Source organism: Agelaius phoeniceus, chromosome 13 (assembly GCF_051311805.1).
Source record: "Agelaius phoeniceus isolate bAgePho1 chromosome 13, bAgePho1.hap1, whole genome shotgun sequence".
NCBI lineage: Eukaryota > Metazoa > Chordata > Aves > Passeriformes > Icteridae > Agelaius > Agelaius phoeniceus.
In genome coordinates, this window is record NC_135277.1 from 13,158,638 (window position 1) to 13,172,842 (window position 14,205).

General features: G+C 42.3%; 1 protein-coding gene across 2 annotated transcripts in view; it reads right to left on the reverse strand.

The window, feature by feature from the left end:
* Positions 1-10,790: 10,790 nt before the first annotated feature.
* NEDD4 (NEDD4 E3 ubiquitin protein ligase) overlaps positions 10,791-14,205 on the reverse strand; it is a 51,740-nt gene continuing 48,325 nt past the window's right edge. For both annotated transcript variants that reach the window (XM_054641983.2, XM_054641979.2), the window contains 2 exons: positions 12,659-12,731; positions 10,791-12,581 (listed from right to left, as the gene is read on the reverse strand). In XM_054641983.2, the coding sequence (XP_054497958.1) occupies positions 12,479-12,581; positions 12,659-12,731 (176 nt within the window). In that variant the 3' untranslated portion in view covers positions 10,791-12,478. The remainder of the gene's footprint in view (positions 12,582-12,658; positions 12,732-14,205) is intronic.

The following is a 14,205-nucleotide window of genomic DNA, read 5'->3' on the forward strand; positions in this document are numbered from 1 at the left end:
AAAGGCAGTCCAGGAGCACAAGATCTTGCAGCCAACATAAACAAAGCCAGGCCTACTTTGCTGCAAGTTAGCAATTTTTCCTCTGTCACCAACACAGATTTTTTTGCTTGACTCGAGCTGTATTTTTGGTTATCCAAACTTCCCCAGTTTTTGAAACCCTTTTTAATGTAAGAACTCTCTTTGAAGTGCTATCAACAGCTGGAACAACAGCATGCTGTTGAGGTTGCTGTCTGTAAATAACCTGATTTACCTTATGCTGCATTTCAGCCTCAGCCCTGGCCACACTGATCTATATGCTTCCTGGAAAGAAAGATTTTTAAAATCAGATTGACTTGAACAGAACTGACTCAATGTTTTGCTCCATGGGCAGCTGGCAATACAGGACTGCTAAACTGAGCTAGGGTTATAAAATCCAGAATTTTGGTACTATTATGAAACAAAGAGTGGGATTTTCCAAACATGAATGAAATCTCATCATTGTGGTGCTTATATGTTTGGTCTAAAGTGTTCCCAACATGTCTAGAAAGCAAACTGATAGCCAGCAGTCTTCCCTGGGATGGAATGTAGCAGCCTCAGGAAAAGCAAAGAAGCTGGAAATTCACTAACTGGACCTTCCCAATGTGAACTCTGTATTTATGAGATCACTGCAGCCCCAAACCCAGGAGGGAGAATGCAGTTCTTTCCACATCAGAATATAATTTTTCTGATGTTAGAACACTTACACCTCCTTCAGCTTAAACCAGAAACAGTCCTGTTTAGTCTGTGGTCAGTTTTGCACTGAGCATTTCACCCCTATCTGAGAAAATGAATAGCATCATGCTAGCTCTTTCATCCCTGTGATCTGGAAAAAGCTGTCACAGCAGCATGGATGGAGCTGGGTTCCCACACACTGCTGCATCCCACATGATCTTTTTTCTTGTTTTGGCTTCATAGGGCTGTGCTCTAACACTGCAATGTCATGGAACAGAAAAGGAGGGGAATGAGCACCTCTGGGTGGGAAACTAGAGGTGGGGAGAGTTATTTACAGCAGTTAAAAGTGTCCCCACTGGAATATGCCCAATCACTATCCTCAATTAGCTGGAGCCCATAAGATGTGGGAGCAGGGTCCCAGAGCCCAAATCCATTTTTAAACGGACATATAATCATTATCCTGGTCCCCCACAGGCTCAGCCCTTCCCAGCTCCCAGTGCCAGGTCCCAGCTCATCCTCCAGCTCTGCTGGTGTCACTGCTGCTGTGGAGGAAGCTGGAGCTGCAGGCATCACAGGGTACCTGCAGCACAGACAGCTGAGTGTGGCTGTAGCAGTACAGGAGCTGCAGCCCAGGGCAGGCTGGGAGCAGTGGTAATTGCCAGAAACCCATTAATTGCAGGGGAATTACTGCAATTTGCAGCAGCCAGCTCTGCCTTCAGACAGAGTCCCCAAAGCCCAGCTAAGGGGCTGCCACGACGCTGCAGTCCTGGCAGGGTGTCATTAACTCTTCTTCTCAGGGTAGCCCCTTTTGTCCTTACCATTCTTGCTCTGAGTGTTTTTGATCTGGTGTCACTGGAAGCATGTTTAGACACTTTCTTGTTTCTCATGCCAAACTCCTGACCCAATTACAACTGTCCAGATTTTAAGTATGTTACACTAACTCTATTATAAAGACTCACCATAAAATTGTTTACTTTTGGCACATTTGGTCACTTAGTAGATTCTTGTTTCATTCTAAACCTGTGTACAGTTACCATCTCCATTGCCTTCTCAGCAGAGATTCACTCCTTCCATGAGCAGATGGGCAAGGACACTTTGGGCTGAGCCCTTGGGATGCTAATGGACTTTCTCTCCAGGCAGCTTTCATGTACAGGAAAAGCACACCTTGACAAAGGCATTTTAACACAGCCTTGTCATAAAACAACTCCAAAGAGAAAGCAATAGAATTGTTTGCTATTTTTCCCCTTCTAGCAACCTTCCAGTGTTTCACTGGCCCAAACCAGTGGTGCACCTGTGCCAGATTGTTTCACAGTGCCCCAGAGGCAGCCTTCAGATGTTTACCCCCACACTTGAAGGCTCATCACACCAGAATGAAGAGGAACCCTGCCATGAATTTCAGCAGGAGATAGATGACATCCCATCATCTTCTCTCCTGCTGCCAGAGGTAACCACAGGCAGTTTGAAAGAGCAACCTCACAGGGATCTGGCAAAGTGCATTCCCTTGCTCTCTCATGCCCCTTTGCTGCTACTGGAAGGTGTGAAAAATACCTAAAATAGTAATTTTTGGTCAGTCAGCCTTCTGTTTCCTAAAGGCAAGCCACCAGATCTTGTTGGTACTTTTAACAAACCATACAGCTACAGAGAATGGAACATACCTGATCCCAGATGCACTCTTGCCCTCATATACAGTGTAAAGACTTTATGGTGTGGAGTTTGGATCTCTCTTCTGGCCTTCATGCCACAGCTGATGCTCCTCTGCTTCAGTGAATTTCTCTGAAGACATAACCTGCCAGAAAAGCCTTTCTGTTTTTCAGTAGAGCTAATTTTTTCCTGGTTTATCTCCCTAACCTAGCTCTTAGGGGTAGGAACACCAAGGGTTGCAGCATGGAGCAGAAGGTATGGCAATAGCACGGGACAGTGGCTCAGATCAGCCAAACCACCATGAACATTTCCCAGGCCTGCACACTTCTGCCATGCCACTTTGGGCTTCTAAACAAGGAGCTAAGCACCATTTACTTCCTCTGAGCTCAGGGGTGCTCAGCACTCCTGGGAGGAAAGTCCTCACCACTTGGCTGGCATGGGGCCAAAGGGACAGCAGACTGGCAGCAGCTGGAATTTGCACACTGAAACACAGAATAGTTTCATAAAGGACTTATGCATATGTTGAAATTGTGAGGCACAGGAATGGCCAGCAAGTGGAGACTCCCATTTTATGGGAGCTGTCCCATAAAATGCATTTGCAATATATATATATTTTTAATTGGCTCAGTACAGTCCCCTCTCTCAACCCTTTCCCCAGTATGGAAACAAATAAAATTCTGGAAATGCTGCAGTACAGTACTCTGATGTTATCTTCCATGAATCAGTGTTTAGGCACTGGGTCGATATAATAAGTATCAGAACAAGAATAACTCAACAGAAAGAAAATATCTCCTAGGTTACCCTTTTCTATGTTTCAATCTACAAAGGAATCTCTCAGAGGCAGCTTTTTGTTAGTCTGTCATGCTTATCATGATAACCCACTCTTCTGCAGCTATTTGTTTAGCAACAGGCATGAAATATGGTCTCCTTTCATCCCTATATGTTACCTTCATTTTGCTGTTACAACAGGAAACAGGCAAATAATTTCTTCCTCTTTTCCTCTATATGTTTACAATGATAAAACAAATATTAGAAATAAAATAAATGAAAAACAAGGTAAGTCAGAAGCTAGCTAGCACTTGGACATACTGCTGAATATGCTGTGCTACAGATACCTATTTATTTTTGCTGTGAAAGATTGTCTTTCCTTTGTCTGAGCATTCTCAGCATGTTAACAACATGGTCTCTCCTCTTATCTACAATTTATCCCAAGGAACTATTAAAAAGAAGGATTGGGGGAGGCTTCCTGCTGCTCTTGTCCCATTTCATCTCCCAGAGACATAAGGAATTGCTGGTCAGGGAGAGGCCACTTGGCCAAAGCAGGCTGTGCCCCACGGGTTTATCTCGGTGCTGCCAGCGCTGCTCCCTCCAGCGCGCGGCCCTGTCACGGGAGAGCGATCGCCTCTCAGGAGTGTGAAGATAAACAGATTTGAAGCCTTCAAGGCATGTTCCCACCACCTCCTCCCCCTCACATGCACACAGAGGCTCGGCCTGCAAATGCCCCTGTGCACAAGGCGGCTTTGGGGATGCAGACTGAGATGTTTTTGAAGGGCCACACGAAGCTGTGACTTGCACCAAAACGGCTCTGCCGAGAATTCGGGCTGACCCGCTAAAGGCAACACCTGGGTGCAAGGAGTGAGCTGAGGGGGGTGAACCCAGGGGAGCCAAAAGCTGGGCATTGCAGGGGTGATTTCTTTTGATGCCCAAATTGCTGCCTCCATCAGCTGCAGTTGCTGGGATTTTATCTCAGCTGGGCTGCAGGAGTCACTTGGGGGCCTGTGGGGATCTCTCCTGTTTAAAGACTCTGGAAGAACTGTCTGCCCAGTGCTGCACAGGATATGAAGGCAGGAGACACAGCTGGATCACAGTGCCCTGCGTGGCCCAAGGGACTGGGGGGAAACAAAGCAGCCCACCCCAATTCCTCCTTCCCCTGCATTGTTACTAACCTGGCTTAGGTCTCCAGCTGGGCTCTGCCCAGGCACAGCAGAACAGGAGGAGATCAGGAGCTCTGCTGGAAGCACATCCCCAGGTGCTCTCAGTTTAATGCAATTCAGCATTTGCCACTCTAGCATAGGCACTGCCAGCTGCAAAGAGGTTGTGTGGCCAAGTGAGGAATCAAGAGAACTAATCCTGATAGAAATAACTTGGGGGGCAAATTACAACTTTTTTTTATTTTGTTTTGCTGGAATTAATTCCCTGATTCAATTTAGGTATGGCTGCATAATGTATCAGGAGAGCAACCTGAAAGCAGTTAAAGGTGCTCATAGTGTAACTGTGCTGCTATCCAGCTATCTGTGCTGCTAATCATTAGTCCAGGATTATGTTTGCTAAATGCTAAATAATATTTTACTGTTATCTGTGTTCAGATACCTCTGTAAAACCACAGAGGCCAGATGCTGGCACATGATGGAACTTGTATTATTTAAATAATACACATACGGAATACATACCAAAATGTTCATGCTAAGTAACTGGGGGAAAAAAGTATGTGTGCCATGTGTGTGGGGCAGTTATGACAAGTTAGGGAGTTAAATTGGCCTAATGTGCTCACTGAGGACCAGCCACTGCAAGTCACTAAGGGCAAGTCCCATCTGGAGCAGCTGGGTCTGTCCCACCCAGCCTCAGGAAGCTGCAGCACCCAAAGCACAGTACCTAACCAGAGCAAACCTTCAACACACACACAGCAGCCCTCCAAATCCTGCTGGCTTTTCAAACTCCTGCTGGCTTCAGTTGGAGCCTGCCCCGTTAACACCCCCAGTGCAGGACACCCCCAGTCACATCCTGCAGCCCACTCCCACCACAGCCCAGCCCCGCAGCAGCTGCAGCCCCACACCAACTGAGTGAGCTGCTTCAATTCCATACAGCCTGATCAAGATTAATTTCTTTCTCCAGTGAGAGATCAACTGATTCAGCCTGCTTGCACCTTCAGAGTCAATTAAATAGCTGGACCTTTTCCAGTTCAGAAAAGTATTTATGTGACCAAAATGTTGTTCATTGTTTAAATTCAGGTCTACGTAAGCACGCAAAATTTCAACTTCACCTCTTATCTTGACAAAATTGTAGACATCTATATAAATGAAAATCTGTTCTTAGAAAGGCTTACAGTCAGATGTCAAATTCTCAGTGTGGAGAATAACAAAATTAATTAATTTGCAAAATAATAATTTTTAGCTACATATTACTAGAGCTCAATTATATTATATTGAATGAAGCAGCACCTGACATTTTGATAGCTAACCTTTCATTATACTAAGAAAAGCACTTATAATGATTTGATAAAGCACAAAGGATTACTTTGTACTAACCTGTGAAATAATTTTTCTGTGAGTCTTCAGCACAGGATGTCTCTAACTACTAGACTGAGACCCAAAATAGGAATGAACAGCATCTCAGATCCCTGGTTTTGGGCCCATTTCTGTAGGTCTACATAGAAAGGCAGGCATTTATTTAAAACTCTGCATTACAGCAAGCAATAGTGCATGAACAACTAATTAGGCATAAATCTATTAAGGATGGGCAACTAATTGCTGGGCAGGAATACATAAAATAGAGGGGCTCATAACTCCATCAAACACTTTGTGAAACTGAATTTATTATATAGTTATCATAACTAGAAAATGAAGTGTTGTAGCTGTTCATCATAAATAAAATATATTCTCATTAACTACAGCTAGAGAGTAATTTCTAATATCTCCTATAGAGAAATTCCTTTACTTGAGCAAAGGAAGAAAGCAGATTTTCCAGACAAAGGGATGGCATGGCATGGTCTGGCCTGGGTAACTTCTACTAAAGTGGCATAGTTTGTCATATCTGACAACCCACTGAAGAAAGTTATCACTAGTTAAGGGCCTGACCCTGCATTCCTTAAGTAGACAAAAATCCCTTTGAAGTCAATGAAGCATCCTGCTCAGATAACTATATCAGGATTTGGCAATTAATGAAAACTTCTAATTTCTTAAGCAGATTATAAAAGGTTTTCCTTGAAAAATAACTATTACATGTTACTCACAGCAACTCCTTCACAGTGTGGGTTTGCTTCCAGCAGCTCTTGCAGCACAGGAACTGTTTTTCACTAACTAGGAATTACCAAAAGTCAAAACCACGTTGTTTTCTATTTGCATTGATCTGCCTTAAATATTCTTCTCTAGCTGATGTCTAGTTGAAGGTTTTGACAGCTTTGCATTCAAAAGGTCAGTAAGCAGTCCTTGGGGCAATTTGATTTAAACCTTTAGCATTTTGCATACTGCCAAGCAGCAGTGCATAGAAGGAGGTGTATTCACAGCCTCTGAAAGGTCATACTTCCCAGCCCTCAAAACAAAACCCCAATCAGAAATATTTCAGCTTGTAAAAATATCAGAAAAGCTCATTATGAAAACATTTGCCATTGAATTAAACTCAAAATAGGTTCAGAAAAACAAATTGTAGTGTATGTTTTTAGACTTTGGTGCATTTCAACGGGAAGTTTTACATTCTGTCACAATTGGGAAAGCTGCCTTATCTGTCTTTCCTCAGGAGGCAGGCTCACTTACTTAATGTCTGTTTAGGTTTTCCAAGCCACTTGGCCTCCCCCTCCCCAAAATCCCAAGCCTCTCTCTGGGATGAGAACCTGAAACCTACAATGCAAAATTTGTTTGAAGTCTCATTAAGCAAGAAACCTCAAATTAAGGGCAGCTCAGCAAAACAAAACATTTTTCTACAGAATCACGTGGACAATAAACCAAGCATTACATGGAAGTTCTCCCTCATTATCCCCTTTGTGAGTTGTTTGTATTCTGATTAGCGTGCTAGTGATATACGTTCCACAGAGAAAAAGCAATTAAGTCTCCACTTCAAAGAAAAATGATTTAGTATAAGAGCACCAAAGCTTGTGCTTGCATCTCCTACTGATTCTGTGATGCTGCAGAGCAAAATGGCAGCTGTTAAATGCTTAATTCCCATTTATAACCCTAGAAGATGGTACATGTGGGTTGTCTTTTAAATGAATAGACATTTCAAAAACATGCTTCTAGGCCACCAGAGGTATGGCTCCTTGGTGGTGCTCAGACTGCAGATAAATGAGTTCCTCTCAGTTCACTTCATAAGAACTGCAGAGTGAGTCTTTTAGTAGTTCATAAAAAAGGGGAGATGGTTTAAAATAAACAAACTGCCTGATAAAAAGCAAAATCTCATAGAAAAATAATATCATAAGACCCTATGTGAAGAAATCAAGCACCACAACAAACTAATTAATGAGAAACAGAAACCACACATGAACAGCATGAAAATTAACAGACAGAACAATCTCATCTCCTAACAACTGACATTATTTTTGACCCCACAAGAAATTAGTAAAATGAAGACAACATTTAGAAGTACACAAATTCAGTTTTAAGTATTTCATATGTTTAAGCAAGTTACCATTGCCACAATACAATTCCCACCCTAGGGAATTGATGAGGATCATGTATTTGATAAGTAATGCTGAAATTGCACTGAAGGGAAAAAAAAAAAAAGGAAATGTGTGCTGATCCAGGACACCTTTCACATTGACAGGATGCCAGAGGCAGCCGTGGATTTCAAGGATATGTGTGCAGATTTTTGTAAAGATGTCATCAATTAGTGAAATAGCACCAAACTGTGCTATGGATCTACAGAACAAATCAAATGTCAAGGCACTACATAGCTTACAAAGTAAGTGTATGTATGAAATAGTGAGGTTAGAGAGATAGAAAGAGGATAAAGAAGGAATATTAGTAGTTTACACTCACGTATTTTGCCCAGGTTTTATGCATTGCTCCTAGTCTCTAACCAAAAAAAAAACCAAAAAACCACAAACTTGTTTGAATTGCTACAGATGGGATATTTTAATAATAATTTAAAATAATTTAAGTCATGTGTTCTTCAAACTGCATAAGTGAAGACTCAATGGCACTTTCTATAGAAATGATTGTTTTTCACTTTGAAGGGAAAAACCAACAACACCCACTGCCCCAAACATCCAAGTGAGTGTTGAATGTCTTGTTCATGCCTAAAGTCTCATTTCCCTACCACCAGACTGCAGAGCAGTTACACAGACATTACCTTCAGAGTAAAGGAGAAATTTTCAAGTTTCCACTGCAAGTCTTTGTTGAGGTTAATCTATACACTTACCTTTTTTAGGCTGAATAAATTCCCTTCAAAAGCATCATAACTATTTATTCAGAAACACCCTTTACTATATAACTGTAATAATTAACACACAAATAAAGACCACTACCAGCCTTATTAAACATGCAACAGGAATAGTTGAACTTCCTAGGGAAGTTCAGTCCCTGAAAAGTTTCCCAGAGGTTTCACACCATCCTAACACATCTAACCCCTGTGCCAGCAGCTCACATCCCTGCTGTGCCCCATCACCCACTGAGCCCAGGGGGCCTGGCCCAGGCATCTCCAGCACCCAGGGAGGCCCTGTGGCCACTCCCAGCCCAGCCAAGAGTCCAAATCCCAGGCAGAGCCTCCACTGAAGTCTCCAGGTTCTATACAAGATGTATAATGCCTGGAATCAGCACTGAGCTGCAGAAGCCACAACCAACAGGAGGGAATTGTTTTGCTTACAGCTCTCCAGCTTGGAGCAGCCCAGAAAACTGCAATCACAAACTCCCCTGAATTTTCAATGTGGTGTTTTTAAAACCGAGAAAAGCAAAACAATTCCTGTTTCGGTCATTCTCTGCCTCCTGTTGTGATACATCCCCTGCCCTAGAATGTACATTTTTCTCAAGATCTTTTTCATCTCTCAGTTTCTTCATAGATCAATATTTCTTAACCAGATCTGCACAAAGTCTCTTATCAAGCATCAACCCTATATCCATTTTTTCCCCAGCAGATTAGCTCTTACCTGCCTGAGAAACTCTTCTTCCTTACCCCTCACCTGGCACCTCAGCTGGGTGTTAAGAGCAATGAAATCAGTGGGACAGAGCTGGTTGCTGGCTCACAAGGAAGCAGCTGTTAACCTCTCCTCTGCAATGGCACAGTAAGAAATCTGCAGCTGGCATGCAGAACTGTGTTTCTAGTGAAAAAAATGGGTGTTCATAGGAGCATCTCTGGAATTTCCCCCTCTCTCTGTGTATGTGCTTCAGGGAATACAAAGGTTGATGGGCAGAAAATACAAGTGCAAAGGGACATGCAGCAGATCCCAAAGAGCGTCTCCCTGGTTGCCCAAGACTTAACCCTTGTTTAGCTGCCCATGACCCCCTACAGAAGCCTCCCAGGTTGCTTCCCCTTGCACTGCCCTGCCCACAGAGGTGAGGGCATTTAGTCTCCCTTAAGAGCCAGAGTTTACAATTCCAGAATTCCTTGACAAGCTACCAAACCCACCCTGCTCCCTTCCTCATGACAAACAGCAGCCTAGGACAAGTCCTGACCAGGATGTTCCCACAGGGGTCTGCACCAGCCTGTTGGCCCTTCTGCAGCCCTCACTCCATCCAGCAAAATTCAAGCCATGTCTTTTACTCCTCCCTGGCTTTTCCCTGGCTGCTCTGTGTTCAGGCACACAAGGCAGGTCCCCTTCAGACTGTGCCATCCTCCACAAAGGCTGCCCCACTCCCATCACCCTTTCCCATCTGACCAGAGGGTTGGAGCACCTCTAAGGAAAGGCTGAGAGAATTGGGATTGTTCTGGAAAAGAGAAGGCTTCAAGGTGACCTTACTGTGGCCTTCCAAAACCAAAAGGGAACTTAGAGGATAGATGGGGCAAGACATGTAGTGACAGAGTTCAAATTGAAAGAGAGTAGGTTTTGATTGGATATTAGGAAAAACTTCTTTACTGTGAGGATGGTGAGTCACTGGCACAGGCTGCCCAGTGAAGCTGTGGCTGCCCCATCCCTGGAAGTGTTCAGGGGCAGGTTGGATGGGGCTTTGGGCAGCCTGGTCTGGTGGAAGGTGTCCCTGCCAATGGAAGGGGGTTGGAACTGGATGACCCTGGGTGATCCCCTCCCCACCTAGGCCATTCTATGATACTCAGCATCCCCAAGCCCTCCTTTACTTAAGCACAAGCTGCCATCACCACTCCCCCACAAACTCAGTTTAAAGGACCAGCTGCTGGGCACCCCCTGCTGCTGGGGCAGGGTTGTAGGGCCCCTCTCCCCCTCCCCACCCAGCTGGGCACCTGCCAGGAAGGTTCCCAGAGCAGGGAGGAGCCTGGCCCTGCCTCACCTGCTCAGTGGCCTTGCTGAGGGGCCTCCCCTCAGCATCTCTAGGCTGGCCATGCACTGAAGGCTGACAGTGACCCAGAGCTTCTAGAAAAACACAGTGTGTGTTTTTGCAAGGCTGCACATCTCAGGAGCAGAACACCAGGAAACAGCACTGCTGCATCTTCACTGCTCTGCAAAAGCAGCAGCATGTTGTAGTGGAACTACTGCCGTGGCCTACCTAGGAGTACAAAAATTACTCAGTTCTTGTTATTTCAAGATTACTGATTTGCACTTCAAAGAACTCAATCACAACTTATTAGAATAAACTTTTATTTACTGCTCTCAGGATCCTTATTTTATACTTTAAAGTATGCAACAAAACCTGCTACATTCAAATCTATACAGATTTACTGATATATCATTCACGTTTTACAAAACTGCATATAGATTTGGGAAATTTGTATAAGTTACCTTTATTTACAGTAATACTCTCAGTCCTAATAACCTAGTCAAAGGATAAAACAAAGTGGGATTTTAAATATCCCTTAAGACCCATTAACATTTGTTACATAATTTACATATCTTCAAAGAGAGATGTGCTACACTTCCGTCTTGCATATTTATAAAGACTGTGACTAAACAGAAATTTGGTGGCCAAAGCTAGGTACTGTCATTTCCTCAGATCATATTGGTAATAAAATGTTAAAATTTGAGCAAGCCAGGTATACAAACCAATTTTTTTTTCTTTCAGAACCAACTTTGCTAATCATTTTAACCAGCACTTGCTCAAAAAAAAAGTTAATATTAATACAAAAAGACCCACATTTACAAAAGAAATCAAACTAATATTTATATATGACAAGTTGATCTACAATAAATTGCACATTGTTGGTTATGACTTTGGTTATATTGTATTAACAAATTTGGTTTCTAGACTAACACTGGAGAAAAAAATATAAAAATGCAGCTGTAGAAACTAGCAACCTGTAAACATATCACAGAACCAAATTCTGCACCTGCTCACATGTGCATAACCTCCATGCAGTTCAGGAGTTTGCACATAACAGGCTGCTGAATTTGGCCCAGAAAACCCTGTAAACATGTTCTTTATTGTTATGTAGTGCAATACTGCAAGAATGGATAATAAAGGCCTCTAACTATCAGTAACTAAATACTGAGTGATATCCATACAAATTTCATTTTAAGATTGATTTGTTGCAAAAGGCTGAATTGAAAATATTATCATTCAACTACAAATTTATCCAAAAAAGTGATGAACACTCAATAAACCAACATCAGTATATAAATTCAAACAAAAAATGGATATAATTTCTCATTAAAAGTCAGAATTATGCTGCTTATCTGTTTTGTATAAAAATCTTGGGTTTGTTACACTGTTTTAGCAAAAGCAAGTTAGAAACAGAAGTCTAACAACTGTATCAAGTCAGTGTTCTGCAAACAAATGTTTCCCAATGTTTTATATAATATGCTGAATTATAAGGTGCTTTAGGCAGATCTGTTGCAAAGAGCCTGAAGCAGCACAAATTATGATATTGTAATACATGAAGTTTGTTGGGTTTTTTTTGTTTGGCTGGGTTTTTTTAAAACAGTTTAACAATTTCAGTTGCTCCTCTTACAGCAGCAAATCAAATTTAAATCCTCTGCAAAGATTTCTTCACAGCTTTACTTCAGTAGTTTACTGCAGGACAGTCTCAAATATTGTACAAGAGGCAACTGCTAAAAACACTTTAGTTTTTTACTTACTTGGCACTGGCTGATCCAATGTGTATATTGCATGTATCAGCAAATACACAAAACTATGGAAATGACAAAATACATTTTCAAAAGTTAGTGATTTTTAATACTTAGCTATTTTACACACTATGAAGATTCAATAGCCATGTGACTAAATACAATGGTAGTCCCTGGAAAATTCAGATTTGTTTGTAAACCCTTAAAATGAAACTGCAGCACTGGACCAACATAATTTATGTCTGTGTCTTAATCAACCCCATCAAAACCCTGAGTGTTTTCAATCGCTAGAAGAAGTTTATCCCATAAATCTTCAAACGAGTCATATGGAGGCAAATCCAAGCGATTAAAGCTGAAAAACAGATGAAAACTCTTAAGTATTTTATCACTTTTACTAGAGGTCATAATTTATCTGAATTAAATACTCACCAGGTATGAGCTCTCGGCAGTTTTTCAGGGGTACCCCACTGTTCAACTGTGAACAACTGTGGTCCATTTGAACCTGAAGAAAAGAACCCATCAATTTTCACCCTATTATGAAATCCTTCTATAATCAGAGATACAAATGATGACATATTTGGGAGTTATGTAAGCCAGGTCTGACATCTGAAGGAGCTATCTATATGAATAAAATACAGACTATAGAAAGTAATAGTCAATAATCCCAATTCCCTTGTATTTTAATTATTTCTTGCTATACCTCAGTTTCAAGAGACTTTTACACCTTCACCTCAGAAGCGTAAGATCTAAATGTACATGCAGAGTAGCTGGCATTGAAGTTTTTATACTTTTTATACTTTATACTTTTATAAGTATTATAAAGATTTATATTAAATTATAAAATAAGTTTTTATTATTGTAAGTTTTTATACTCTTCTATACTTTTATAAATTTTGCATGTAAAAACGTATACATATTTATCACCATGTGCCAAGTTTTATAAGCTGGTACATGCACATATAAGTCAATGCACATATACAGCAACGAAAATAGAGTAACTGAGAACTTTTGGAAACATGGCAATCATATGTGTACTCCCAGGATGTTTTTATGCACCTGAGAGAACATTTTTTGGCTAGCAAAAAAGGCCGCAGCTCCCTCTATCCTTCAAGAACTGTCTTACAGCATCCTCAGTTCTCACCAAGCAGACGCAAGGAGTATTTTATAACCGTTTCCTTAAGCTGGAGAAGTCTGCAGTTAAAAATCGAGGAAGACAAAAGCTGCACTATGTCAGAGCATGTCTGTTCAGGGTCCTGGAGCTCCAGCACGGCTGCGTTTGCTGCCGAGCTGGGAGCCCCGGAGTTTGAGGAGAGGAGCGCCCGGCGGTGCCACGAGAGGGAGATCTCGGCCAGGGAGCGGCTGCAGCGCTGCCGGCGGGCGGGGAAGGGAACGGCCCGGCAGCGGCCAAACACTGAAAAACCACGTACAGCTCTTTCAACACAAGGTACAGGAAATGTCATTGTTACTGGGGTTTAGTAAGGACGGCGCGCTGGCCACAGTAAAGCAGAAATAACTGTAGGAGAAAAACAAAGCACTGTGCAAGACAACTGCCAATTGAATTTTTCACTAACGAGTGAGTGAATATAACTACAGAAAACTGCTCAAGTAGATTCTAATCCCTGGGCAGAAGGAAGCCAAGAACTTCAGCAGTTTCTTTCCCTGTATCAATTCTTAGTTCTGTCTCTAGTAGGGTTCTCAGACAAATAAGCAGAGCTCCCAGGGCAGCAGAATTCTGACTGGGCTCCCCTGTGATGAGCAGGTGCTGTAACACCAGCAATGCCAAGGCTCAGGTGCAGCAGCAGACACGTGGCTAAGCCTGCTGAGCACACTGCTCTTCCCACTGCAACTCACAACTCATTCACTGATGGAACAGAAAAAATAAACCAAATATCTCAAGCTACGTCAGGGAAGGTATAGGTTGGATATTAGAAAAAAAATTTTCACCGAAAGAATAATAAAGAACTGGAATGCTCTTC